The 21,508-nt window shown below is 46.7% G+C and overlaps 1 protein-coding gene across 1 annotated transcript in view; it reads right to left on the bottom strand.

The window, feature by feature from the left end:
• The window catches only part of LOC117007755, a 47,076-nt gene extending 26,441 nt beyond the window's left edge, over positions 1-20,635 (bottom strand). Inside the window, exons 1-11 of the mRNA XM_042780015.1 lie at positions 20,519-20,635; positions 15,528-15,698; positions 15,227-15,337; positions 14,017-14,155; positions 13,055-13,195; positions 12,548-12,639; positions 12,076-12,228; positions 11,743-11,853; positions 10,533-10,671; positions 9,621-9,724; positions 9,003-9,155 (exon numbers count right to left, since the gene is read on the bottom strand). Of these exons, the coding sequence (XP_042635949.1) occupies positions 9,003-9,155; positions 9,621-9,724; positions 10,533-10,671; positions 11,743-11,853; positions 12,076-12,228; positions 12,548-12,639; positions 13,055-13,195; positions 14,017-14,155; positions 15,227-15,337; positions 15,528-15,698; positions 20,519-20,635 (1,431 nt within the window). The remainder of the gene's footprint in view (positions 1-9,002; positions 9,156-9,620; positions 9,725-10,532; positions 10,672-11,742; positions 11,854-12,075; positions 12,229-12,547; positions 12,640-13,054; positions 13,196-14,016; positions 14,156-15,226; positions 15,338-15,527; positions 15,699-20,518) is intronic.
• Positions 20,636-21,508: the final 873 nt, after the last annotated feature.

Below are 21,508 nucleotides of genomic sequence, written 5' to 3'. Positions count from 1 at the left end.
GCCTGTTGATGGTCACAATTTGGGAATGGCCACCAATGATGACTTGCGTGTTGTTGAAGAGAATGCCTGGAATCTGCTGAGACTACGAAGGCAAGGGAAACAAGACATTTTGCCTTTGAAGGGAGACAGTGATTTCCCCAAAACTCCTGAAAAATCCCTCCTACAATGCAAGAATTGCTGCCGCCCTGGGAAATCCTAGCCCTACTCTAAGCCTTTTCCAAAGGACCTAGAATCAAGGCTATGGAGTTGGGCAGAGGCTATAAGAAATCTTTCCATGGATTCAGTGAAACATTGCTGTGACTGAAAGCTGTCAAATGATGCCTTTATGTATTGACGCGTGCAAGAGCACTGGCCACAGTAAATCCATGCTCAAGGTCTTGAATTGAAACCACAGCCATTGCTCTGTTTAAAGCATCAGCAACCTCCAGCAGATAACTCTCAAGGACGGGATGGCAGGAAAGAAGGGCATCATGGTTCTCTTTGGGCAGCAGCTCTGGAAACCCCCCCATTTGCTTGATGAAATGGTAAGGGCTAAGGATTTCTCACCTGTCCATTGCCATTCCAAATGCCACCTCCATTCCAACCGCCATTCCAATTGTTACTACTGTTCCAAACGCCGTTCCAACCACCATTCCAACCACCATTCCAATTGTGACCGCCATTCCAACCGCCATTCCAACCACCATTCCAACCGCCATTCCAACCGCCGTTCCAATTGTTGCCGCCATTCCAACCGCCGTTCCAACCGCCGTTCCAATTGCCATTCCAATTGCCATTCCAGTTGTTACCGCTGTTCCAATTGCCATTCCAATTGCCATTCCAGTTGTTACCGCCGTTCCAATTGCCATTCCAGTTGCCATTCCAGTTGTTACCGCCGTTCCAATTGTTGCCACTGTTCCAATTGCCATTGCCATTCCAATTGCCATTGCCATTCCAAATGCCATTGCCATTCCAATTGCCATTCCAATTGCCATTGCCATTCCAAATGCCATTGCCATTCCAATTGCCATTCCAATTGCCATTGCTATTGCAGTACTGAAGCTCCACAGCTCTCAGGACATCGAGGGTAATGCATGATCCCAGATTCACCTGGGGTCCCTGGAAAGCTGCAAGAGAAGGGACAGAACCCCATGAGTCAATGCTTATGACCATGGCTGTCTTTCTACAGGAGGGTGCTGGTGTTGCTCAGAGGCAGCCAGGTTCTGAAGAATTGCTGCACTGAGAATGTTTGAGCTGCACGAGGGACAGATTCTCTTGGAGTACCCAATGAGCAGCAGCTCTGTAACTCAGCTAGGAATGTCCACAAAGATGTGCTCTTGAAAACCCTTTGTGATTTCCCATGCGGAAATCGAGGATCTATTGCACGGGATCCTGTGAATCCCCATGTCTGGGCATTTCATGGTGAGTATTCTGCCAGTTTGTGGGCCCAGTCACATGGGCTGTGACATTGAGAAATAATCCTACCATGTCTGAGTTATTTAAGTACGTAAGGGGAAACCCACAAGCAAGGTAGCCACATGGCTTTGTGTTGTGATTCCCACTGTTTTTGTGGCTGTCTAGGACAAGTCATCAGCAAGTGAATTGCTGAAGCACAGCGATTCCTAAAATGACCCATTTCCTTGACTGGATATTTCAGGGAACGACAGTGTCAACCAAAACCCACCCGTCCCTAATTTAAGCACCATAAGCTTCCTGGAGATGACCTGTAAAGTTTTGGTTTGGGACATTTATGGGGGCAGTGACTCCAGACTGTTGCAGTCCTTGCCTGCAGAGGTGCCAAAGCCTTTGTGCAACTTCTGAAAGAAGCTCTTGTTGTGTGTGGGTTTTGAGGTGGAAGCACACCACCTGTGCCTTAGTCATGCCCCAGGAGAATAAAAAGGCCAGGTCAGTAACACTGAGAATTCCCATGCTTACACTCACTGTGAACTTCATAGGCCAAGTAGGTGGTGAGTCCACTGCACATAGCGGTGATGTCTATTCCATAGTTCCTGAGGTTGTTGACCAATCCATTGGTGACAAAGGTGATCTTCCTGGTTGTTCTTCCAAGTCCAAGCAGGTTCTAAACAAGAAAAGCCAGCATGCAGCAAGCTGAGTGTCAGGAGGTGGTTCCATCTTGGGCTATTCCTAGCTCTGGAATGATGACTTGGGGCTGCATGTTTGAGTCCGACCTGCCTTTAGGAACACCTTTTAATCCCCTGGGAGCCTATGGGAGCACTGGCAAGCCTTGTAGGCAGCTCCAAAGGCAGAGCTCATTCTAATGTTGTCAAGGTGCACGGAGCCTGAGTGGGAGCGACAGCACAATAATCGCCCTGTAGGTCTCCACAAAGAACAGGTTGGCCCAGCCAGTTGTGGAACTCCACTTCCACAGAGAAATTCTGGGAGAGAATAATTAAGCCCCTTTCTTCTACAGATAAAGCATTCCTAAACCAAATTTCTCCTCTATATTACGATTGCGTGAAAAGTAACTGTGCCACTATAGACAACCTGATCCACTCCAGAAAGAAAAAGCACATGAAGAAATGGACCAATGATCTCCAAGCCCAGGAACCCGCTACTCCTTTGGAATCTTACCCTGCTCTCTTGTGCCAGGCGGGCCAGATTATCAAAGCGGGGCATCTCGCTTCTGTTCATGATGGAAATGTAGCAGGCGTTCTGTTGTGGGACTTTGGTTGCAATGACGCCCTGTGAAATGAAATTATTCAGAACTCACAATTCCGTTTTTTCCAGCTACTAATGTGGGATAAAGTCAGGATGGAAACCATAACAAACGCTGAGTTTTGCTGCTCCACCTTTTGAATTCCCAAGGTATAAAATAAAGAAACAATCACCCTCTGTAGGACAGATGTGCGAGGAGACAGTCTCCTGATATGGTTTTGTATCGATCACCCTCCCTGCCACTCACCGTGTTGTAGTTCCAGATGGTTTTCCAGGATCCGCTGCTGCTCACTTGCTCAATGATTGCCACGCGCCATTGCCTGTTGATGGTCACAAATTGGGACTGGCCACCAATGATGACTTGCGTGTTGTTGAAGAGATTGCCTGGAATCTGCTGAGACTACAAAGGCAAGGGAAACAAGACATTTTGCCTTTGAAGGGAGACAGTGATGTCCCCAAAGCTTCTGAAAAATCCCTCCTACATTGCCAGAATTGCTGCTGCCCTGGGAAGTGGGGCACTGCTCGCAATCTTTTCCAAAGTACACCAAATCAATGCTCTGCTTTTCGGCAGAAGCCATAAGAATTGTTTTCATGGATTCAGAGAATCATTGCTGAATCTGACATTGTATATCTCGTGTGTTTAGATGTTGATGAGTGCAAGAGCACTGGCCACAGTAAATCCATGTTAAGAGTCTTGAATGGAAACCTCTCCTCACCCATTGCTCTGTTTAAAGCATTTGCAGCCTCCAGCAGGAAGCTGTCGATGAGGACATGCCAGGGAAGAAAGGCAACAGGGTTGTCTTTGGGCAGCAGCTCTGGAGTCCCCCCATTTGTTCCAAGAAATGTAAGGACTAAGTTTTCTCACCGGGAAATTGACACTGCCATTGCCAATGCAGTACTGAAGCTCCACAGCTCTCAGGACGTCAAGGGTGGTGCATGATCCCAGAGTCACCTGGGGTCCTTGGAAAGCTGCAAGAGAAGAGACAGAACCCCATGACCCAATGTCTATGACTTTGGCTGCCTTTCTACAGGAGGGTGCTGGTGTTGCTCAGAGGCAGCCAGGTTCTGAAGAATTGCTGCACTGGGAATGTTTGAGCTGTATGAGGGACAGATTCTCTTGGAGTCCCAAAGAGCAGTGTCTCTGTGGCTCAGCAAGGAATGCCCACAGAGATGTGCTCTTGAAAACCCTTTGTGATTTCCCATGCAGAAATCGGGGATCTATTGTACTGGATCCTGTGATTCCCCATGTCTGGGCATTACACGGGGAGGCTGCTGCCAGTTCGTGGGCCCAGTCGCATGGACTGTGAGCTTCTGAAAGAATCCTAGCAAGTGTAGGTCATTTAAGTACGTAAAGGGAAACCCACAAGCAAGGAAGCCACATGGCTTCGTGTTGTGAAACCCACTGTTTTTCTGTCTGCCTAGGTCAAGTCATCAGCAAACTCAGTGCTGAAGGACAGCGATTCCTAAAATGACCCATTTCCTTGACTGGATATTTCAGGGAACGACAGTGCCAACCAAAACCCACCCGTCCCTAATTTAAGCACCATAAGTTTCCTGAAGATGAGCTGTAAGGGTTTGGTTTGGGTCATTTATAGGGGCAGTGACCCCAGACCGTTGCAGTCCTGACCTGCAGAGGTGCCAAAGCCTTTGTGCAACTGCTGAAATAAGCTCTTGTTGTCTGTGGGTTTTGTTGTGGAAGCACACCACCTGTGCCTTAGTCATGCCCCAGGAGACAAAAAGGCCAGGTCAGTAACACTGAGAATTCCCATGCTTGCACTCACTGTGAATTTCGTAGGCCAAGTAGGTGGTGAGTCCACTGCACATAGCGGTGATGTCTATTCCATAGTTCCTGAGGTTGTTGACCAATCCATTGGTGACAAAGGTGATCTTCCTGGTTGTTCTTCCAAGTCCAAGCAGGTTCTAAACATGAAAAGCCAACATGCAGCAAGCTGAGTGTCAGGAGGTGGTTCCAGCTTGGGCTATTCCTAGCTCTGGAATGATGACTGGGGCTGGGTGTTTGAGTCCGACCTGCCTTTAGGAACACCTTTTAATCCCCTGGGAGCCTATGGGACCACTGGCAAGCCTTGTAGGCAACTCAAAAGGTAAATGGTTCTAAGGGAATCAAGGTGCACGGAGCCTGAGTGGAAGCTCTGAAGAGGAGATGAGGAGTGGGACTGATCTGTGGAGCCAGATCTCCTTCCAAAGCATTTGCTCAGTCACTGCCCTGGCTCCTCACAGGCTCTCAGGCTGGAAAGCCAATCAGGCCAGTAGGAGTAGTCTCTTCCTGCAGCCCATTCTAACCTGCAACCCAAGAGAGCAGCAGCAAGCCATGTCAGATACATTTGCTCTCAGACTCTTTGCAGGAGGTGCTTAGGGTGCTTTAGTGGGACAGGTCTTCCTGAACAACTCCCATGGGCTTTGTCTCCAATAAATTGCCACTCTCTTGTCCTTTTGGAATGATTTGTAGCCTGGCTTTTGTGCCTGGCTGCTTTCCTGGTGTCTCCTGCCATGCCCTTGTTTTCCCTCTGCTCTCTAGCTCCTTCCTCAGCTAGGGCCACAAGCCTCCAGGTGTGGCTCATCTCATGCATGTGGGGGAAGGATTCAGGAATAGGGAGACGCTCTCTCAGGCCCCAAAGGACAAGGGAGTCTGGCCAAGAGAAATTGTGACAAGAAGTTCGAAACTGACTGTTGCAGTTTGGTTCTGAACAGTCTGTGAAGACCTTTGAGATCTAAGCATTCAAAACGGATTAAGGCCCTTGCAGGGCTCCTCAGAGCAAGACTTCGCCCAGCAACCTGCAGAGCTCAACATCCCCAGGGAAAGTGGAGCAGGGGGGAAGGAATAATGCAGCCCCTGTCTTCTTTTGGCATGACATTCCTACAATAAATTCCCTATCTGCATTATTGTGTAGAGAAAGGAAACGCTGCCACTAGAGACAGCCTGATCCTCTCCAGAAAGAAAAAGCACATGAAGAAATGGACCAATGATCTCCAAGCCCAGGAACCCGCTACTCCTTTGGAATCTTACCCTGCTCTCTTGTGCCAGGCGGGCCAGATTATCAAAGCGGGGCATCTCGCTTCTGTTCATGATGGAAATGTAGCAGGTGTTCTGTTGCGGGACTTTGGTTGCAATGACGCCCTGTGAAATGAAATTATTCAGCACTCACAATTCCAGTTTTTTCCAGCTACTGATGTTGGGATTAAGTCAGATGGAAACCATAACAAACGCTGAGTTCTGCTGCTCCAACATTCAAAATCCCAATGTTTAGAATACAGAAACAATCACCCTCTGTAGGCCAGATGTGCGAGGTGACAGTCTCCTCCTATGGTTTTTTATCGAGCACCCTCCCTGCCACTCACCGTGTTGTAGTTCCAGATGGTTTTCCAGGATCCACTGATGCTCACTTGCTCAATGATTGCCACGCGCCATTGCCTGTTGATGGTCACAATTTGGGAATGGCCACCAATGATGACTTGCGTGTTGTTGAGGAGGATGTCAGGAATCTGCTGAGACTACAAAGGCAAGGGAAACAAGACATTTTGCCTTTGAAGGGAGACAGTGATTTCCCCAAAACTCCTGAAAAATCCCTCCTACAATGCAAGAATTGCTGCCGCCCTGGGAAATCCTAGCCCTACCATAAACCTTTTCCAAAGGACCTAGAATCAAGGCTATGGAGTTGGGCAGTGGCTATAAGAAATCTTTTCATGGATTCAGTGAAACATTGCTGTAACTGAAAGTTGTCATATGGTGCCTTTAGGTATTGATGCGTGCAAGAGCACTGGCCACAGTAAATCCATGCTCAAGGTCTTGAATGGAAACCACAGCCATTGCTCTGTTTAAAGCATCAGCAGCCTCCAGCAGGAAGCTCTCAAGGAGGGGATGGCAGGAAAGAAGGGCATCATGGTTCTCTTTGGGCAGCAGCTCTGGAAACCCCCCCATTTGGTTGATGAAATGGTAAGGGCTAAGGATTTCTCACCTGTCCATTGCCATTCCAAATGCCACCTCCATTCCAACCGCCATTCCAATTGTTACTACTGTTCCAAACGCCGTTCCAACCACCATTCCAACCACCATTCCAATTGTTGCCGCCATTCCAACCGCCGTTCCAACCACCATTCCAACCGCCATTCCAACCGCCGTTCCAATTGTTGCCGCCATTCCAACCGCCATTCCAACCGCCGTTCCAACCGCCGTTCCAATTGCCATTCCAGTTGTTACCGCCGTTCCAATTGCCATTCCAGTTGTTACCGCTGTTCCAATTGCCAGTCCAGTTGTTACCGCCGTTCCAATTGCCATTCCAATTGCCATTCCAGTTGTTACCGCCGTTCCAATTGTTGCCACTGTTCCAATTGCCATTGCCATTCCAATTACCATTGCCATTCCAAATGCCATTGCCATTCCAATTGCCATTCCAATTGCCATTGCCATTCCAAATGCCATTGCCATTCCAATTGCCATTCCAATTGCCATTGCTATTGCAGTACTGAAGCTCCACAGCTCTCAGGACATCGAGGGTAATGCATGATCCCAGATTCACCTGGGGTCCTTGGAAAGCTGCAAGAGAAGGGACAGAACCCCATGAGCCAATGCCTATGACCATGGCTGCCTTTCTACAGGAGGGTGCTGGTGTTGCTCAGAGGCAGCCAGGTTCTGAAGAATTGCTGCACTGGGAATGTTTGAGCTGCACAAGGCACAGATTCTCTTGGAGTACCCAATGAAGAGCAGCTCTGTGGCTCAGCAAGGAATGCCCACAAAGATGTGCTCTTGAAAACCCTTTGTAATTTCTGATGCAGAAATCGGAGATCTATTGTACTGGATCCTGTGAATCTCCATGTCTGGGCATTACATGGTGAGGATTCTGCCAGTTTGTGGGCCCAGTCACATGGACTGTGACATTGTGAAAGAATCCAACCAAGTGTAGGTTATTTAACTACATAAGGGGAAACCCACAGGCAAGGTAACCAAAAGGGTTTTGTGTTGTGAAGCCCACTGTTTTTGTGGCTGCCTAGGTCAAGTCATCAGCAAGCTGAGTGCTGAAGCACAGTGATTCCTAAAATTACCCATTTCCTTGACTGGATATTTCAGGGAAGGACAGTGTCAACCAAAACCCACCCATCTGAAATTTAAGCACCATAAGCTAACTGGAGATGAGTTGTAAGGGTTTGGTTTGGGTCATTTATGTGGGCAGTGACCCCAGAGTGTTGCAGTCCTGACCTGCAGAGGTGCCAAAGCCTTTGTGCAACTGCTGAATAAACCCTCGGTGTCTGTGGGTTTTGAGGTGGAAGCACACCACCTGTGCCTTAGTCATGCCCCAGGAGACAAAAAGGCCAGGTCAGTAACACTGAGAATTCCCATGCTTACACTCACTGTGAACTTCGTAGGCCAAGTAGGTGGTGAGTCCACTGCACATAGCGGTGATGTCTATTCCATAGTTCCTGAGGTTGTTGACCAATCCATTGGTGACAAAGGTGATCTTCCTGGTTGTTCTTCCAAGTCCAAGTAGGTTCTAAACAAGAAAAGCCAGCATGCAGCAAGCTGAGTGTCAGGAGGTGGTTCCAGCTTGGGCTATTCCTAGCTCTGGAATGATAACTCGGGGTTGGGTGTTTGAGTCCAACCTGCCTTTAGGAACACCTTTTAATCCCCTGGGAGCCTATGGGAGCATTGACAAGCCTTGTAGGCAGCTCCAAAGGCAGAGCTCATTCTAATGTTGTCAAGGTGCAGGGAGCCTGAGTGGGAGCGACAGCACAATAATCGCCCTGTAGGTCTCCACAAAGAACAGGTTGGCCCAGCCAGTTGTGGAACTCCACTTCCACAGAGAAATTCTGGGAGAGAATAATTAAGCCCCTTTCTTCTACAGATAAAGCATTCCTAAACCAAATTTCTCCTCTATATTACGATTGCGTGAAAAGTAACTCTGCCACTATAGACAACCTGATCCACTCCAGAAAGAAAAAGCACATGAAGAAATGGACCAATGATCTCCAAGCCCAGGAACCCGCTACTCCTTTGGAATCTTACCCTGCTCTCTTGTGCCAGGCGGGCCAGATTATCAAAGCGGGGCATCTCGCTTCTGTTCATGATGGAAATGTAGCAGGCGTTCTGTTGTGGGACTTTGGTTGCAATGACGCCCTGTGAAATGAAATTATTCAGAACTCACAATTCCGTTTTTTCCAGCTACTAATGTGGGATAAAGTCAGGATGGAAACCATAACAAACGCTGAGTTTTACTGCTCCACCTACTGGACTCCCAATGGTGAGAATAAAGAAACAATCGCCCTCTGTAGGACAGATGTGCGAGGAGACAGTCTCCTGATATGGTTTTTTATCTATCACCCTCCCTGCCACTCACCGTGTTGTAGTTCCAGATGGTTTTCCAGGATCCGCTGCTGCTCACTTGCTCAATGATTGCCACGCGCCATTGCCTGTTGATGGTCACAAATTGGGACTGGCCACCAATGATGACTTGCGTGTTGTTGAAGAGATTGCCTGGAATCTGCTGAGACTGCAAAGGCAAGGAAAACAAGACATTTTGCCTTTGAAGGGAGACAGTGATGTCCCCAAAGGTTCTGAAAAATCCCTCCTACATTGCCGGAATTGCTGCTGCCCTGGGAAGTGGGGCACTGCTCGCAATCTTTTCCAAAGTACCCCAAATCAATGCTCTGCTTTTCGGCAGAAGCCATAAGAACTGTTTTCATGGATTCAGAGAATCATTGCTGAATCTGACATTGGATATCTCGTGTGTTTAGATGTTGATGAGTGCAAGAGCACTGGCCACAGTAAATCCATGCTCAAGGTCTTGAATGGAAACCTCTCCTCACCCATTGCTCTGTTTAAAGCATTTGCAGCCTCCAGCAGGAAGCTGTCGATGAGGACATGCCAGGGAAGAAAGGCAACAGGGTTGTCTTTGGGCAGCAGCTCTGGAGTCCCCCGATTTGTTCCAAAAAATGTAAGGGCTAAGTTTTCTCACCGGGAAATTGACACTGCCATTGCCAATGCAGTACTGAAGCTCCACAGCTCTCAGGACATCAAGGGTGGTGCATGATCCCAGAGTCACCTGGGGTCCTTGGAAAGCTGCAAAAGAGACAGAACCCCATGAGCCAGTGCCTATGACCATGGCTGCCTTTCTACGGGAGGGTGCTGATGTTGCTCGGAGGCAGCCAGGTTCTGAAGAATTGCTGCACTGGGAATGTTTGAGCTGTATGAGGGACAGATTCTCTTGGAGTCCCAAAAAGCAGTGTCTCTGTGGCTCAGCAAGGAATGCCCACAGAGATGTGCTCTTGAAAACCCTTTGTGATTTCCCATGCAGAAATCGGGGATCTATTGTACTGGATCCTGTGATTCCCCATGTCTGGGCATTACACGGGGATCTGCTGCCAGTTCGTGGGCCCAGTCACATGGGGTGTGACACTGTGAAATAATCCTACCAAGTGTACGTCATTTAAGTACGTAAGAGGAAACCTACAAGCAAGGAAGCCACATGGCTTTGTGTTGTGAAGCCCACTGTTTTTGTGGCGGCCTAGGTCAAGTCATCAGCAAGCTCAGTGCTGAAGGACAGCGATTCTTAAAATGACCCATTTCCTTGACTGGATATTTCAGGGAAGGACAGTGCCAATCAAAACCCACCCATCCCTAATTTAACCACCATAAGTTTAATGGACATGAGCTGTAATTGTTTGGTTTGGGTCATTTATAGGGGCAGTGACCCCAGACCGTTGCAGTCCTGACCTGCAGAGGTGCCAAAGCCTTTGTGCAACTGCTGAAAGAAGCTCTACTTGTCTGTGGGTTTTGAGGTGGAAGCACACCACATGTGCCTTAGTCATGCCCCAGGAGACAAAAAGGCCAGGTCAGTAACACTGAGAATTCCCATGCTTGCACTCACTGTGAACTTCGTAGGCCAAGTAGGTGGTGAGTCCACTGCACATTGCGGTGATGTCTATTCCATAGTTCCTGAGGTTATTGACCAATCCATTGGTGACAAAGGTGATCTTCCTGGTTGTTCTTCCAAGTCCAAGTAGGTTCTAAACATGAAAAGCCAGCATGCAGCAAGCTGAGTGTCAGGAGGTGGTTGCAGCTTGGGCTATTCCTAGCTCTGGAATGGTGACTCGGGGCTGGGTGTTTGAGTCCGACCTGCCTTTAGGAACACCTTTTAATCCCCTGGGAGCCTATGGGACCACTGGCAAACCTTGTAGGCAGCTCCAAATGTTAATGGTTTCAAGGGAGTCAAGGCACAGGGAGACTGAGGGGAACCACCTAAGAGGAGATGAGGAGTGGGACTGATCTGTGGAGCCAGAGCTCCTTCCAAAGCATTTGCTCAGTCACTGCCCTGGCTCCTCACAGGCTCTCAGGCTGGAAGGTCTGCAGGCTGGCAGGAGAAGTCTCTTCCTGCCGCCCGTTCTAACCTGCAACCCAAGAGAGCAGCGGCAAGTCATGTCAGATAGATTTGCTCTAGTGGGACAGGTCTTCCTGAACAACTCCCATGGGCTTTGTCTCCAATAAATTGCCACTCTCTTGTCCTTTTGGAATGATTTGTAGCCTGGCTTTTGTGCCTGGCTGCTTTCCTGGTGTCTCCTGCCATGCCCTTGTTTTCCCTCTGCTCTCTAGCTCCTTCCTCAGCTAGGGCCACAAGCCTCCAGCTGTGGCTCATCGCATGCATGTGGGGGAAGGATTCAGGAATAGGGAGACGCTCTCTCATGCCCCAAAGGACAAGGGAGTCTGGCCAAGAGAAGCTGTGACAAGAAGTTCGGAGCTGACCGATGCAGTTTGGTTCTGAACAGTCTGTGAAGAACTTTGAGATCTAAGCATTCAAAACGGATTAAGGCACTTGAAGGACTCCTCAGAGCAAGACTTTACCCAGCAAACTGCAGAGCTCAACATCCCCAGAGAATGTGGTGCAGGGGGGAAGGAATAATGCAGCCCCTGTCTTCTTTTGGCATGACATTCCTACAATAAATTCCCTATCTGCATTATTGTGTAGAGAAAGGAAACGCTGCCACTAGAGACAGCCGATCCTCGCCAGAAAGAAAAAGCACATGAAGAAATGGACCAATGATCTCCAAGCCCAGGAACCTGCTACTCCTTTGGAATCTTACCCTGCTCTCTTGTGCCAGGCGGGCCAGATTATCAAAGCGGGGCATCTCGCTTCTGTTCATGATGGAAATGTAGCAGGTGTTCTGTTGTGGGACTTTGGTTGCAATGACGCCCTGTGAAATGAAATTATTCAGCACTCACAATTCCAGTTTTTTCCAGTTACTAATGTTGGGATAAAGTCAGGATGGAAACCATAACAAACGCTGAGTTTTGCTGCTCCAACATTAAAAATCCCAATGTTTAGAATACAGAAACAATCACCCTCTGTAGGCCAGATGTGCGAGGTGACAGTCTCCTGATATGGTTTTTTATCGAGCACCCTCCCTGCCACTCACCGTGTTGTAGTTCCAGATGGTTTTCCAGGATCCACTGATGCTCACTTGCTCAATGATTGCCACGCGCCATTGCCTGTTGATGGTCACAATTTGGGAATGGCCACCAATGATGACTTGCGTGTTGTTGAGGAGGATGTCTGGAATCTGCTGAGACTACAAAGGCAAGGGAAACAAGACATTTTGCCTTTGAAGGGAGACAGTGATGTCCCCAAAACTTCTGAAAAATCCCTCCTACAATGCAAGAATTGCTGCCGCCCTGGGAAATCCCAGCCCTACCTTAAACCTTTTCCAAAGGACCTAGAATCAAGGCTATGGAGTTGGGCAGAGGCTATAAGAAATCTTTTCATGGATTCAGTGAAACATTGCTGTGACTGAAAGCTGTCATATGGTGCCTTTAGATGTTGATGAGGGCAAGAGCACTGGCCACAGTAAATCCATGCTCAAGGTCTTGAATGGAAACCACAGCCATTGCTCTGTTTAAAGCATCAGCAGCCTCCAGCAGGAAGCTCTCAAGGACGGGATGGCAGGAAAGAAGGGCATCACGGTTCTCTTTGGGCAGCAGCTCTGGAAACCCCCCCATTTGGTTGATGAAATGGTAAGGGCTAAGGATTTCTCACCTGTCCATTGCCATTCCAAATGCCACCTCCATTCCAATTGTTACCGCCATTCCAACCGCCACTCCAACCGCCATTCCAGTTGTTTCCACCGTTCCAACCGCCATTCCAATTGCCGTTCCAACCGCCATTCCAATTGCCATTCCAACCACCATTCCAATTGCCATTCCAGTTGTTACCGCTGTTCCAACTTCCATTCCAATTGTTACCACCATTCCAACCACCGTTCCAATTGCCATTCCAATTGTTTCCTCCATTCCAACCACCGTTCCAATTGCCATTCCAATTGTTAGTGGCATTCCAACCACCAATCCAACCGCCATTCCAGATGTTACTGCTGTTCCAATTGCCATTCCAATTGTTACCATTGTTCCAATTGCCACTGCCATTCCATATGCCATTGCCATTCCAAATGCCATTCCATTGTCCATTGCTATTGCAGTACTGAAGCTCCACAGCTCTCAGGACATCAAGGGTGGTGCATGATCCCAGAGTCACCTGGGGTCCTGTGAAAGCTGAAAAAGAAAAGAGATAACCTTATGAACCAATGCCTAAGATCTTGGCTGCCTTTCTAGAGGAGGGTCCTGGTGTTGCTCAGAGGCAGCCAGGTTCTGTAAAATTGCTGCACTGGGAATGTTTGAGCTTCACGAGGGACAAATTCTCTAGGAGTCCCCAATGAGCAGTGGTTCTGTGGCTCAGCAAGGAGTGTCCACAAAGATGTGCACTTGAAAACACTTCAGGAATTCTCATGCAGAAATCGGGGCTCTATTGTACTGGCTCTTGAGAATCCCGATGTCTGGGCATTACACGGTGAGGCTGCTACCAGTTCATGGACCCAGTCAAATGGGCTGTGACATTGTGAAATAATCCTACCAAGTGTAGGTTATTTAAGTACGTAAGGGGAAACCCACAAGCAAGGTAGCCACATGACTTTGTGTTGTGAAGCCCACTGTTTTTGTGGCTGCCTAGGTCAAGTCATCAGCAAGCTCAGTGCTGAAGGACAACGATTCTTAAAATGACCCATTTCCTTGACTGGATATTTCAGGGAAGGACAGTGCCAATCAAAACCCACCCATCCCTAATTTAACCACCATAACTTTAATGGACATGAGCTGTAAGGGTTTGGTTTGGTTCATTTATAGGGGCAGTGACCCCAGACCGTTGCAGTCCTTGCCTGCAGAGGTGCCAAAGTCATTAGGCAACTGCTGAATAAACCCTTTGTGTCTGTAGGTTTTGTTGTGGAAGCACATCACCTGTGCCTTAGTCATGCCCCAGGAGAGAAAAAGACCAGGTCAGTAACACTGAGAATTCCCATGCTTGCACTCACTGTGAACTTCATAGGCCAAGTAGGTGGTGAGTCCACTGCACATAGCGGTGATTTCAATGCCATAAGAGCTGAGGTTGTTGACCAATCCATTGGTGACAAAGGTGATCTTCCTGGTTGTTCTTCCAAGTCCAAGCAGGTTCTAAACATGAAAAGCCAACATGCAGCAAGCTGAGTGTCAGGAGGTGGTTCCAGCTTGGGCTATTCCTAGCTCTGGAATGATGACTGGGGCTGGGTGTTTGAGTCCGACCTGCCTTTAGGAACACCTTTTAATTCCCTGGGAGCCTGTGGGACCACTGGCAAACCTTGTAGGCAGCTCCAAATGTTAATGGTTTCAAGGGAGTCAAGGCACAGGGAGACTGAGGGGAACCACCTAAGAGGAGATGAGGAGTGGGACTGATCTGTGGAGCCAGAGCTCCTTCCAAAGCATTTGCTCAGTCACTGCCCTGGCTCCTCACAGGCTCTCAGGCTGGAAGGTCTGCAGGTTGGCAGGAGAAGTCTCTTCCTGCCGCCCGTTCTAACCTGCAACCCAAGAGAGCAGCAGCAAGCCATGTCAGATAGATTTGCTCTAGTGGGACAGGTCTTCCTGAGCAACTCCCATGGGCTTTGTCTCCAATAAATTGCCACTCTCTTGTCCTTTTGGAATGATTTGTAGCCTGGCTTTTGTGCCTGGCTGCTTTCCTGGTGTCTCCTGCCATGCCCTTGTTTTCCCTCTGCTCTCTAGCTCCTTCCTCAGCTAGGGCCACAAGCCTCCAGTTGTGGCTCATCGCATGCATGTGGGGGAAGGATTCAGGAATAGGGAGACGCTCTCTCATGCCCCAAAGGACAAGGGAGTCTGGCCAAGAGAAGCTGTGACAAGAAGTTCGGAGCTGACCGATGCAGTTTGGTTCTGAACAGTCTGTGAAGAACTTTGAGATCTAAGCATTCAAAACGGATTAAGGCCCTTGAAGGGCTCCTCAGAGCAAGGCTTTGTCCAGCAAACTGCAGAGAAACTTTTCTCCTCAGAGAAAGTGGAGCAGGAGGAAGGAATGATGCAGTCCCTTTCTTCTCTTGGCATAGCATTCCTACAATAAATTCCCTATCTGCATTATTGTGTAGGGAAAGAAAACACTGTCTCTAGAGGCAACCTGATCCTCTCCTGAAGAAAATGCACATGAAAAAAATAATTCATCATCTCCAGACCCAGGAACCTGCTACTCCCTTGGAATCTTACCCTGCTCTCTGCAGCCAGTCGGGCTATATTTTCAAAGCTGGGCATCTCTCTTCTGTTCATGTGAGAAATGTAGCAGGTGTTCTGTTGCAGGACTTTGGTTGCAATGACGCCCTGTGAAATTGAAGTTTTTAGCATTCACTATTCAGTTTTTCCAACTCTTGATTTTGTAACAAAGTAGGAGTGGAAACAGTAAGGAATGCCGAGAGTTTCTACCTCGCATGGTTTACTTCAAATGTTCAGAATACAGAAAGAAGCTGCATCCTTTGTCAATTTTTTAACAATCCTCCTCCCTGCCACTCACCGTGTTGTAGTTCCAGATCGTTTTCCATGATAAATTGTTGGTCTTTTGCTCAATGATTGCCACCCTTGTTTGACCATTGATCTTCACAGCTTGTGAGATACCAGTGATAGTGATGTGGGCATCTCCACCAAAGATGATTTGTTCGTTTTGATTTGTCTGCTGCTGCTGAGACTGAAAAATCAAATGGTGTGCTTTTAGATGGTATCATTAGTCAGTGTTGTCTCCAATGCTTTTTAAAATCCTTGCTACAATAGAAGAAGTTCTGTTGCTCCCCCCACCCCTGCTCCCCCCACAAACCATCAGTGCCCTCAATATTTTCAAATAGACCCAAAATTAAGGCATTGGCATTGGGCAGTAGCCATAAGAATTCTTTTCAAGGATTCCATTAATCATTGCTACATGTGACACTTGTCATCATGTGCCTTTAGAGTTTCATCTGTTTGAGAAGACTTCAATTCTTTTCCTTCAAAGGAGTGGGGAAAGAATCAAGGGGATTTCATGAAGCAGGGAACATAGAAAGAGCAGCCATTCATGTGGAAATTGGTCACTGTACTCACGTAATCAGCATGGCCTGGAGTCAGGACGAGTCCAAGAAGGACTGCAGTCAAAATCTGAAATGAAAATTAAATACAAAAGTGTAACTGTAGCTCTGGCTGACAAATCTGGTCATGAAAATCCTCCTTCCCTTTTCCTAATCTGATGTTTAAGGGTCCTCCTTGGATCCTTTTTTGCTTTCATCCTCCTGGGATTGCATCAGTGCCCCAAAAGGGAGGCAGCCTTGCTTTACCACAGGGTGCTGCAAAGGACACACATTTCACACTTGCTCCTTCAAGAGCTGAATCTCAAGTTGTTTCTCAGACCTGTGCAGGCTCACACAGGTGTTTTACAAGAATGAGGAGAAAGTTTTCCCATTTCTTCTGCTCTGGCATTACAGGGAAGGGTTTGGTCACCAGTGCAGTGCTCCAGTTAAGCAAAAGCGATGACAATAATGAACATGGATTAGCCTTCCTATATTCTGAAAATGTACAGCCAAACCATGAGAAAATCCTTACCTCCTCATTTCCTCTGGGGAACAGGGCTGAGCTGCTCATTCTGGAGCAGCAAAATGTCCCCAGAGAAAGCCTTAGAGCTCCAGAGAGGCAGAAGCCCTTGTGAGGGATAAAGGAATGGGTTTGAGTCAAAGTTTCAGTGTATAAGGAAGAAAAGCATGCATACTCACAGGGAGATTCATCCTGACTGCAGAGCTGATGCTCCTGCAGGTTGAATGAACAGTGTGAACCCTCCACCTTTTATATGTTTTCAGAATTTGCTGTGGAAGTGCTGAGTGTTGCAATAAAATTATTTTGTCATTTATTTCCCTGTCACTTGTCCCTGAAAATTATTTCCTGGTGTAACTACTTGATAAACACAGGGACTGTACTTTTGAACATTTTGACCTGCTGGAGTCTGATAGTTAACAAATAGGAGTCAATTTGCAGTGTAAAATTAAATATGTTTTTAGAATTTTTCTGACATGTACTATTTACTTTTGAAAATTTACATCAAACTTAAGACCGGAGACAGCCTAGGGCTTAATCAAGAACATAAAAAGCTTTGCATAAGACAAAATATGTGAAAGCCTTTTTGCCTTCAAAAATATTCTGTATGTTATCGGGTTACCATAGCGCCCACTAAAATACAGTGGTGGGGAAAAAAAACCCAAACTTGGAGATGTATTAAGCATTACACTGCGTAATATTTTAATAAAATCAGAAACCTGTATCTGTGGTGTTAACACAGTTTTGCGAGCAGCTGGCTGCCTGGGTCTTTGTGCTGCGCCGTGAGTGCGGGGCTGCGGGACCCGCACCACAGACTCTGCTCAGGTCGCATCCCGGCTCCTCCGGGACAGGGCTCACGGCCCCCAGGGAGACATTCCCAGTGCCTCCCAGCAGGATCAGGGAAGAGGGCTGCGCCTGTGGCGTCTCAAGGAAAATGCAGTGTCAAGTTGGAAAGGAGAGGAGAGTCTCTCCAGAAGCCCCAGGCAAGTGAGGCAGGAACTGTTGTTTAAATGCTGCAATCCTACAGTTGCTTTTCTTTGGAGGTGCTAAAACATTCTTGGGTGCAGTTTTGCTTTGGTTTTCACATTGGTTGACCATTAGAGTCCCCAAAAGGCTTTTCCTGAAAAGAACAGGCTGCTGTGTCCTTTCCTTAGAGTAACCCTGGGGTATTCCCGAGTGGGTGAAGTGTCTCTTGTAGTAACTCCTTTCAAAGAGCAAGGGAAGGGCCCTGAGTGAGGAGGGAAGATGTGTTTTCCAGGCAGAGGGAGTTGCTGGAGTTTTCAGTGAAGAAAGTAGGCTCAGGCTTTTTGCTTTCCTTTTAGCCTAACTATAATTTGACTCTTTCAAATTTCCAACTTGCAGTTGGTTAGAGTATGCTGTTTTCCTTCCTGTGTTAAACCTTTATGAAACATTCTTAAATAGCATCTGTGTTCAACTCCAGACTGCATTTAATACACTTCTTAATTCTGCTATCTGCAATTCAGTTTCTGGGCTTGTCATAGCAATAGTGCATCTGTCTATTTGCAATTGGTCATATGGCATGATAATGTTTATTTTTAAAGCAAAACATTTCCCATTGCATTACATTGCTACATTTTACTATGTTAATCAGATGTCAAAATAAAAATCAGTTGTACTGATCTCGTGTTACCTTAAATATGGGTAATGTAACAAGTTTAGCACCATTTTCTTCTAGTATTGATAAATAATTACTGAAGGCAGCATGTGAACTCTCCCTGGGAAGCTGGACTTGAAGAGGTTTAAATGCCAAAATTGGGATTTTGCAAGAACATTCGTTTTGCAACTTGTCTTTGGAATTGCTTCTGCTTTTTCAAAGGGTTTGTAAAATCACAGCACAGACCAGTGTAGGTTGATGATAAATTTTATTGAGCCTCAACAGCTTCCACATAGAGCAGAAGAAAGATAAATGATTGAAAATATGATCAAGAGAAGATTATCAAGAAAAATCTTACTTATGGGTACACAGTTCTATTAATTTTCTTCTGCAAACTTTGTCAGGAGTGACCACAGTAATAAACAGGCAGTTCATTAATCTTAAATTTGAATCATGAAATATCTCACTCTAAGAAGTTGGATCCTGATGAGAAGTTTGATCCTCTTAAAAAGTTTGATCCTGAAAGAAAAAGAAAAAACTATTAGATTTGGACTGAGAAAATATGAAAATAAAAATGTAGCTGAAATGCTTCCAAGTAGTTGCCTGAAAATTCCAGACTTATGTCAAGAGCTACAGACCAGAACCTTCCTGAGAATGGGTGGGCTCCAGGTCATTGAACGCAGGAGAGTGACAGACCTGCTGCATCTCCTCAGGTGTGTGTTCAGGGATGCATAAAAATCATAGAAAACCACAGGATTTCAGTAAGTGACATGCTCATGTTTGCTTGAATCTTTTTTGTAATCCTGTTAACCTGTCATAATTTTGGAACACGAAGGCTCTCATCAGCAGACTCACCAGGAGCTGGGTAAGCGAGGTAGGAGGGAATTCCTCTGCACAGGGCTTGGATGCGCTTTCCATACGGGCTCAAGGTCTGGAGTCTGTTCCTGGAGATAATGAAACGATTCTCTCTGGGTGGCAATTGGTAAGGCCCAAGCCCCTGAGCATCAAAGAAACAAAGACAGAAAACAGCATTTAGGAAAACCAGCAGTTCAGAGCTGGCGATGAGCATATTGAGAGCAGCCCTGCTGAGAAGGACCTGGGGCCTGGTGGGTGACAGGCTGGAGATGATCCATCAATGTGCACCCACAGCCCAGAAACCCCCCATGCTGACCTCCAGCATGGGCAGCAGGGCAATTCTGCCTCTCTGCTCAGGTGAGACCCCAACTTCAGAGCCTCCCCCAGCCAAGGGGCCCAGCACAGGAAGGACCTGGAGCTGCTAAAGAAAGTTCAGAGGAGGCACCAGCATGATCAGAGGGATGGAGCAGCTCTGCTATGAGGAAAGGCTCAGATAATTGGGACTGTTCATCCTGAAGAAGAGAAGCTTTGGGTGACTTCATCATTGCCTTCCAGTATCTGAAGGAGCTGATAGGAAAGATTGAGCAAGTCTATTTACAAGGACCTGGATTGAAAGGAGTTCCTGCTGCCAGAGGGCAGGGTTAGATGAGATACTGGGAAGAAATTCTTCCCCATGAGGGTGGAGAGGACCTGACACAAGTTGCCCAGAGAAGCTGTGCCTGCCTCATCCCTGGAAGTGTCCAAGACCAGGCTGAACAGTAATTGGGGTTATTCATGGGCAGTGCAACTTTTCAAAGAACTTCTAGAGCAATTCAGCCCTGCTGAGAAGGTTCTCTTCAATTCTTGGAGCCTTTTCTCCTGCGTGTGTAGGAACAAGTGCTTTTCACTGACAATCAATGAGCTTTTGCCCCACTTTCAATCACCATCCTACCTCATCTCCTGGAGGTGGTGTAGGCAGGTGTTTGCCAAGCCAAAACCTCTTGCTGGTTGTGGCAATGATGCAGGTGTTCTTTGAAAACACTTTGGTTGCAACGTAGCCCTATTAAAATTAAACAAAAACCCCTTTTTGTTGCAAACAATATACAGGGAAAGAGAAGTGCATTGCCAGAGAGAGGCACTGACTAAAAGAAATGCTTCCTACAGTGCAAATAGTCACAGGGAAAGAAAAATATTGGTCCTTTCAATTATATTGTTTAGGTAAATGTGTCATGGAGGCTGACAAGAGACTTTGGTAAAAGGTAAATTGCCTCCTCCCATAATGCCACGTGTATGATGTGTTCTTCTGCTTAGGACATGTGAAGTAATTTGCTGCTGAAAAGCTAATGCAGTACACAGTGCACACCAGAAACAGTCCCAGGGCTGAAGGAGAATGTTTTCAAGCATGTCCTCTAGAATACAATGAAATTTTGTTGAAGCTTTAGTGTTTTTTAGAAAACTTATGTCTCTTCTGTGATTTTCCTTGTGCCATGGTGGCAGCTACTTACTGTCTTGAAGTCCCAGATGGTTTTCCAGGCCTCAGACCCATCCTTTGGGTAGGTGCTGACCCTGATCTCAGAGTGGTTTGAGTTTTCACTGGGCTGCCCATTAAGGTTGTTCTCCATGTTCTGATTTTTGGAAAAGATTAAAAGAGGTAAGGATTTATCTTCCCGGATTCTCAGCAGTGTTTCACTCAATAAAGCATTAGCTCTAATAGCCGTGTTTTGGAATTATTGCTCTTGGAGATCAGATTAAAGGGGAGAAAATTTCTTGGCTCAGAATGAAGATGGGAAGCCTTTATTTTCTAAGAAATCAAAATAATTCCTTACTGCTCTGTCCCCAGCATGATCTTGCTGGCACCAGATTACTTACAGTATTCTACTGTATTTTGTGTTATTTTCAGTGTTTATGCCCATCTCAGAACAGAGTTTACTGATTCCACATATGGTAATTGTCTTTTTCCCTTGATACATCAAGCATCAATAATTTCTTCATTATCATAGAAAAATTGAATTTTTCTTCTAAATATCATACTTTAAAAAGCAGCTTCACTTCCAGAAACACGTTTCTCAGAGGTAAGAGCTAAAGCCAGTTGTTCCTGTGGCAGTAGTGAGCAGCTGTGTGCAGCTCTATACTTACATGGTCAGCAAGAGCAGGAGCCAGAAAAACTCCAAGAAGAGAAGCAATCACGATCTGAAAAGAACATTTGAAATTCAAAACACCCAAAGATCATGCTACTTATCTTGCATCAAATTATTTGCTGTCTTAAAATAATTTTGGCTTGTTTAATTGTTTACTTTGTGTACAGACTCAGCACTTTCTGCAGTGAGGTCCAGCTGAAGAGGATTTAAATATGCAGGATGATGAGTTCACATGAACACATGCACAGAAATGGCTCTTAGCCCCAGCAAAAAGGACATTGAAGCACAGTGGGTTCTCAAACTTGCCGAGACCCAATTCAGTAATGGGAAAATGTGCTTTGAAATATTTTCTCTGCA

Source organism: Catharus ustulatus, chromosome 27, assembly GCF_009819885.2.
Source record: "Catharus ustulatus isolate bCatUst1 chromosome 27, bCatUst1.pri.v2, whole genome shotgun sequence".
Taxonomy (NCBI): domain Eukaryota; kingdom Metazoa; phylum Chordata; class Aves; order Passeriformes; family Turdidae; genus Catharus; species Catharus ustulatus.
The sequence above is the reverse complement of the archived record's forward strand: the minus strand, read 5'-3'. Positions and strand labels throughout refer to the sequence as shown.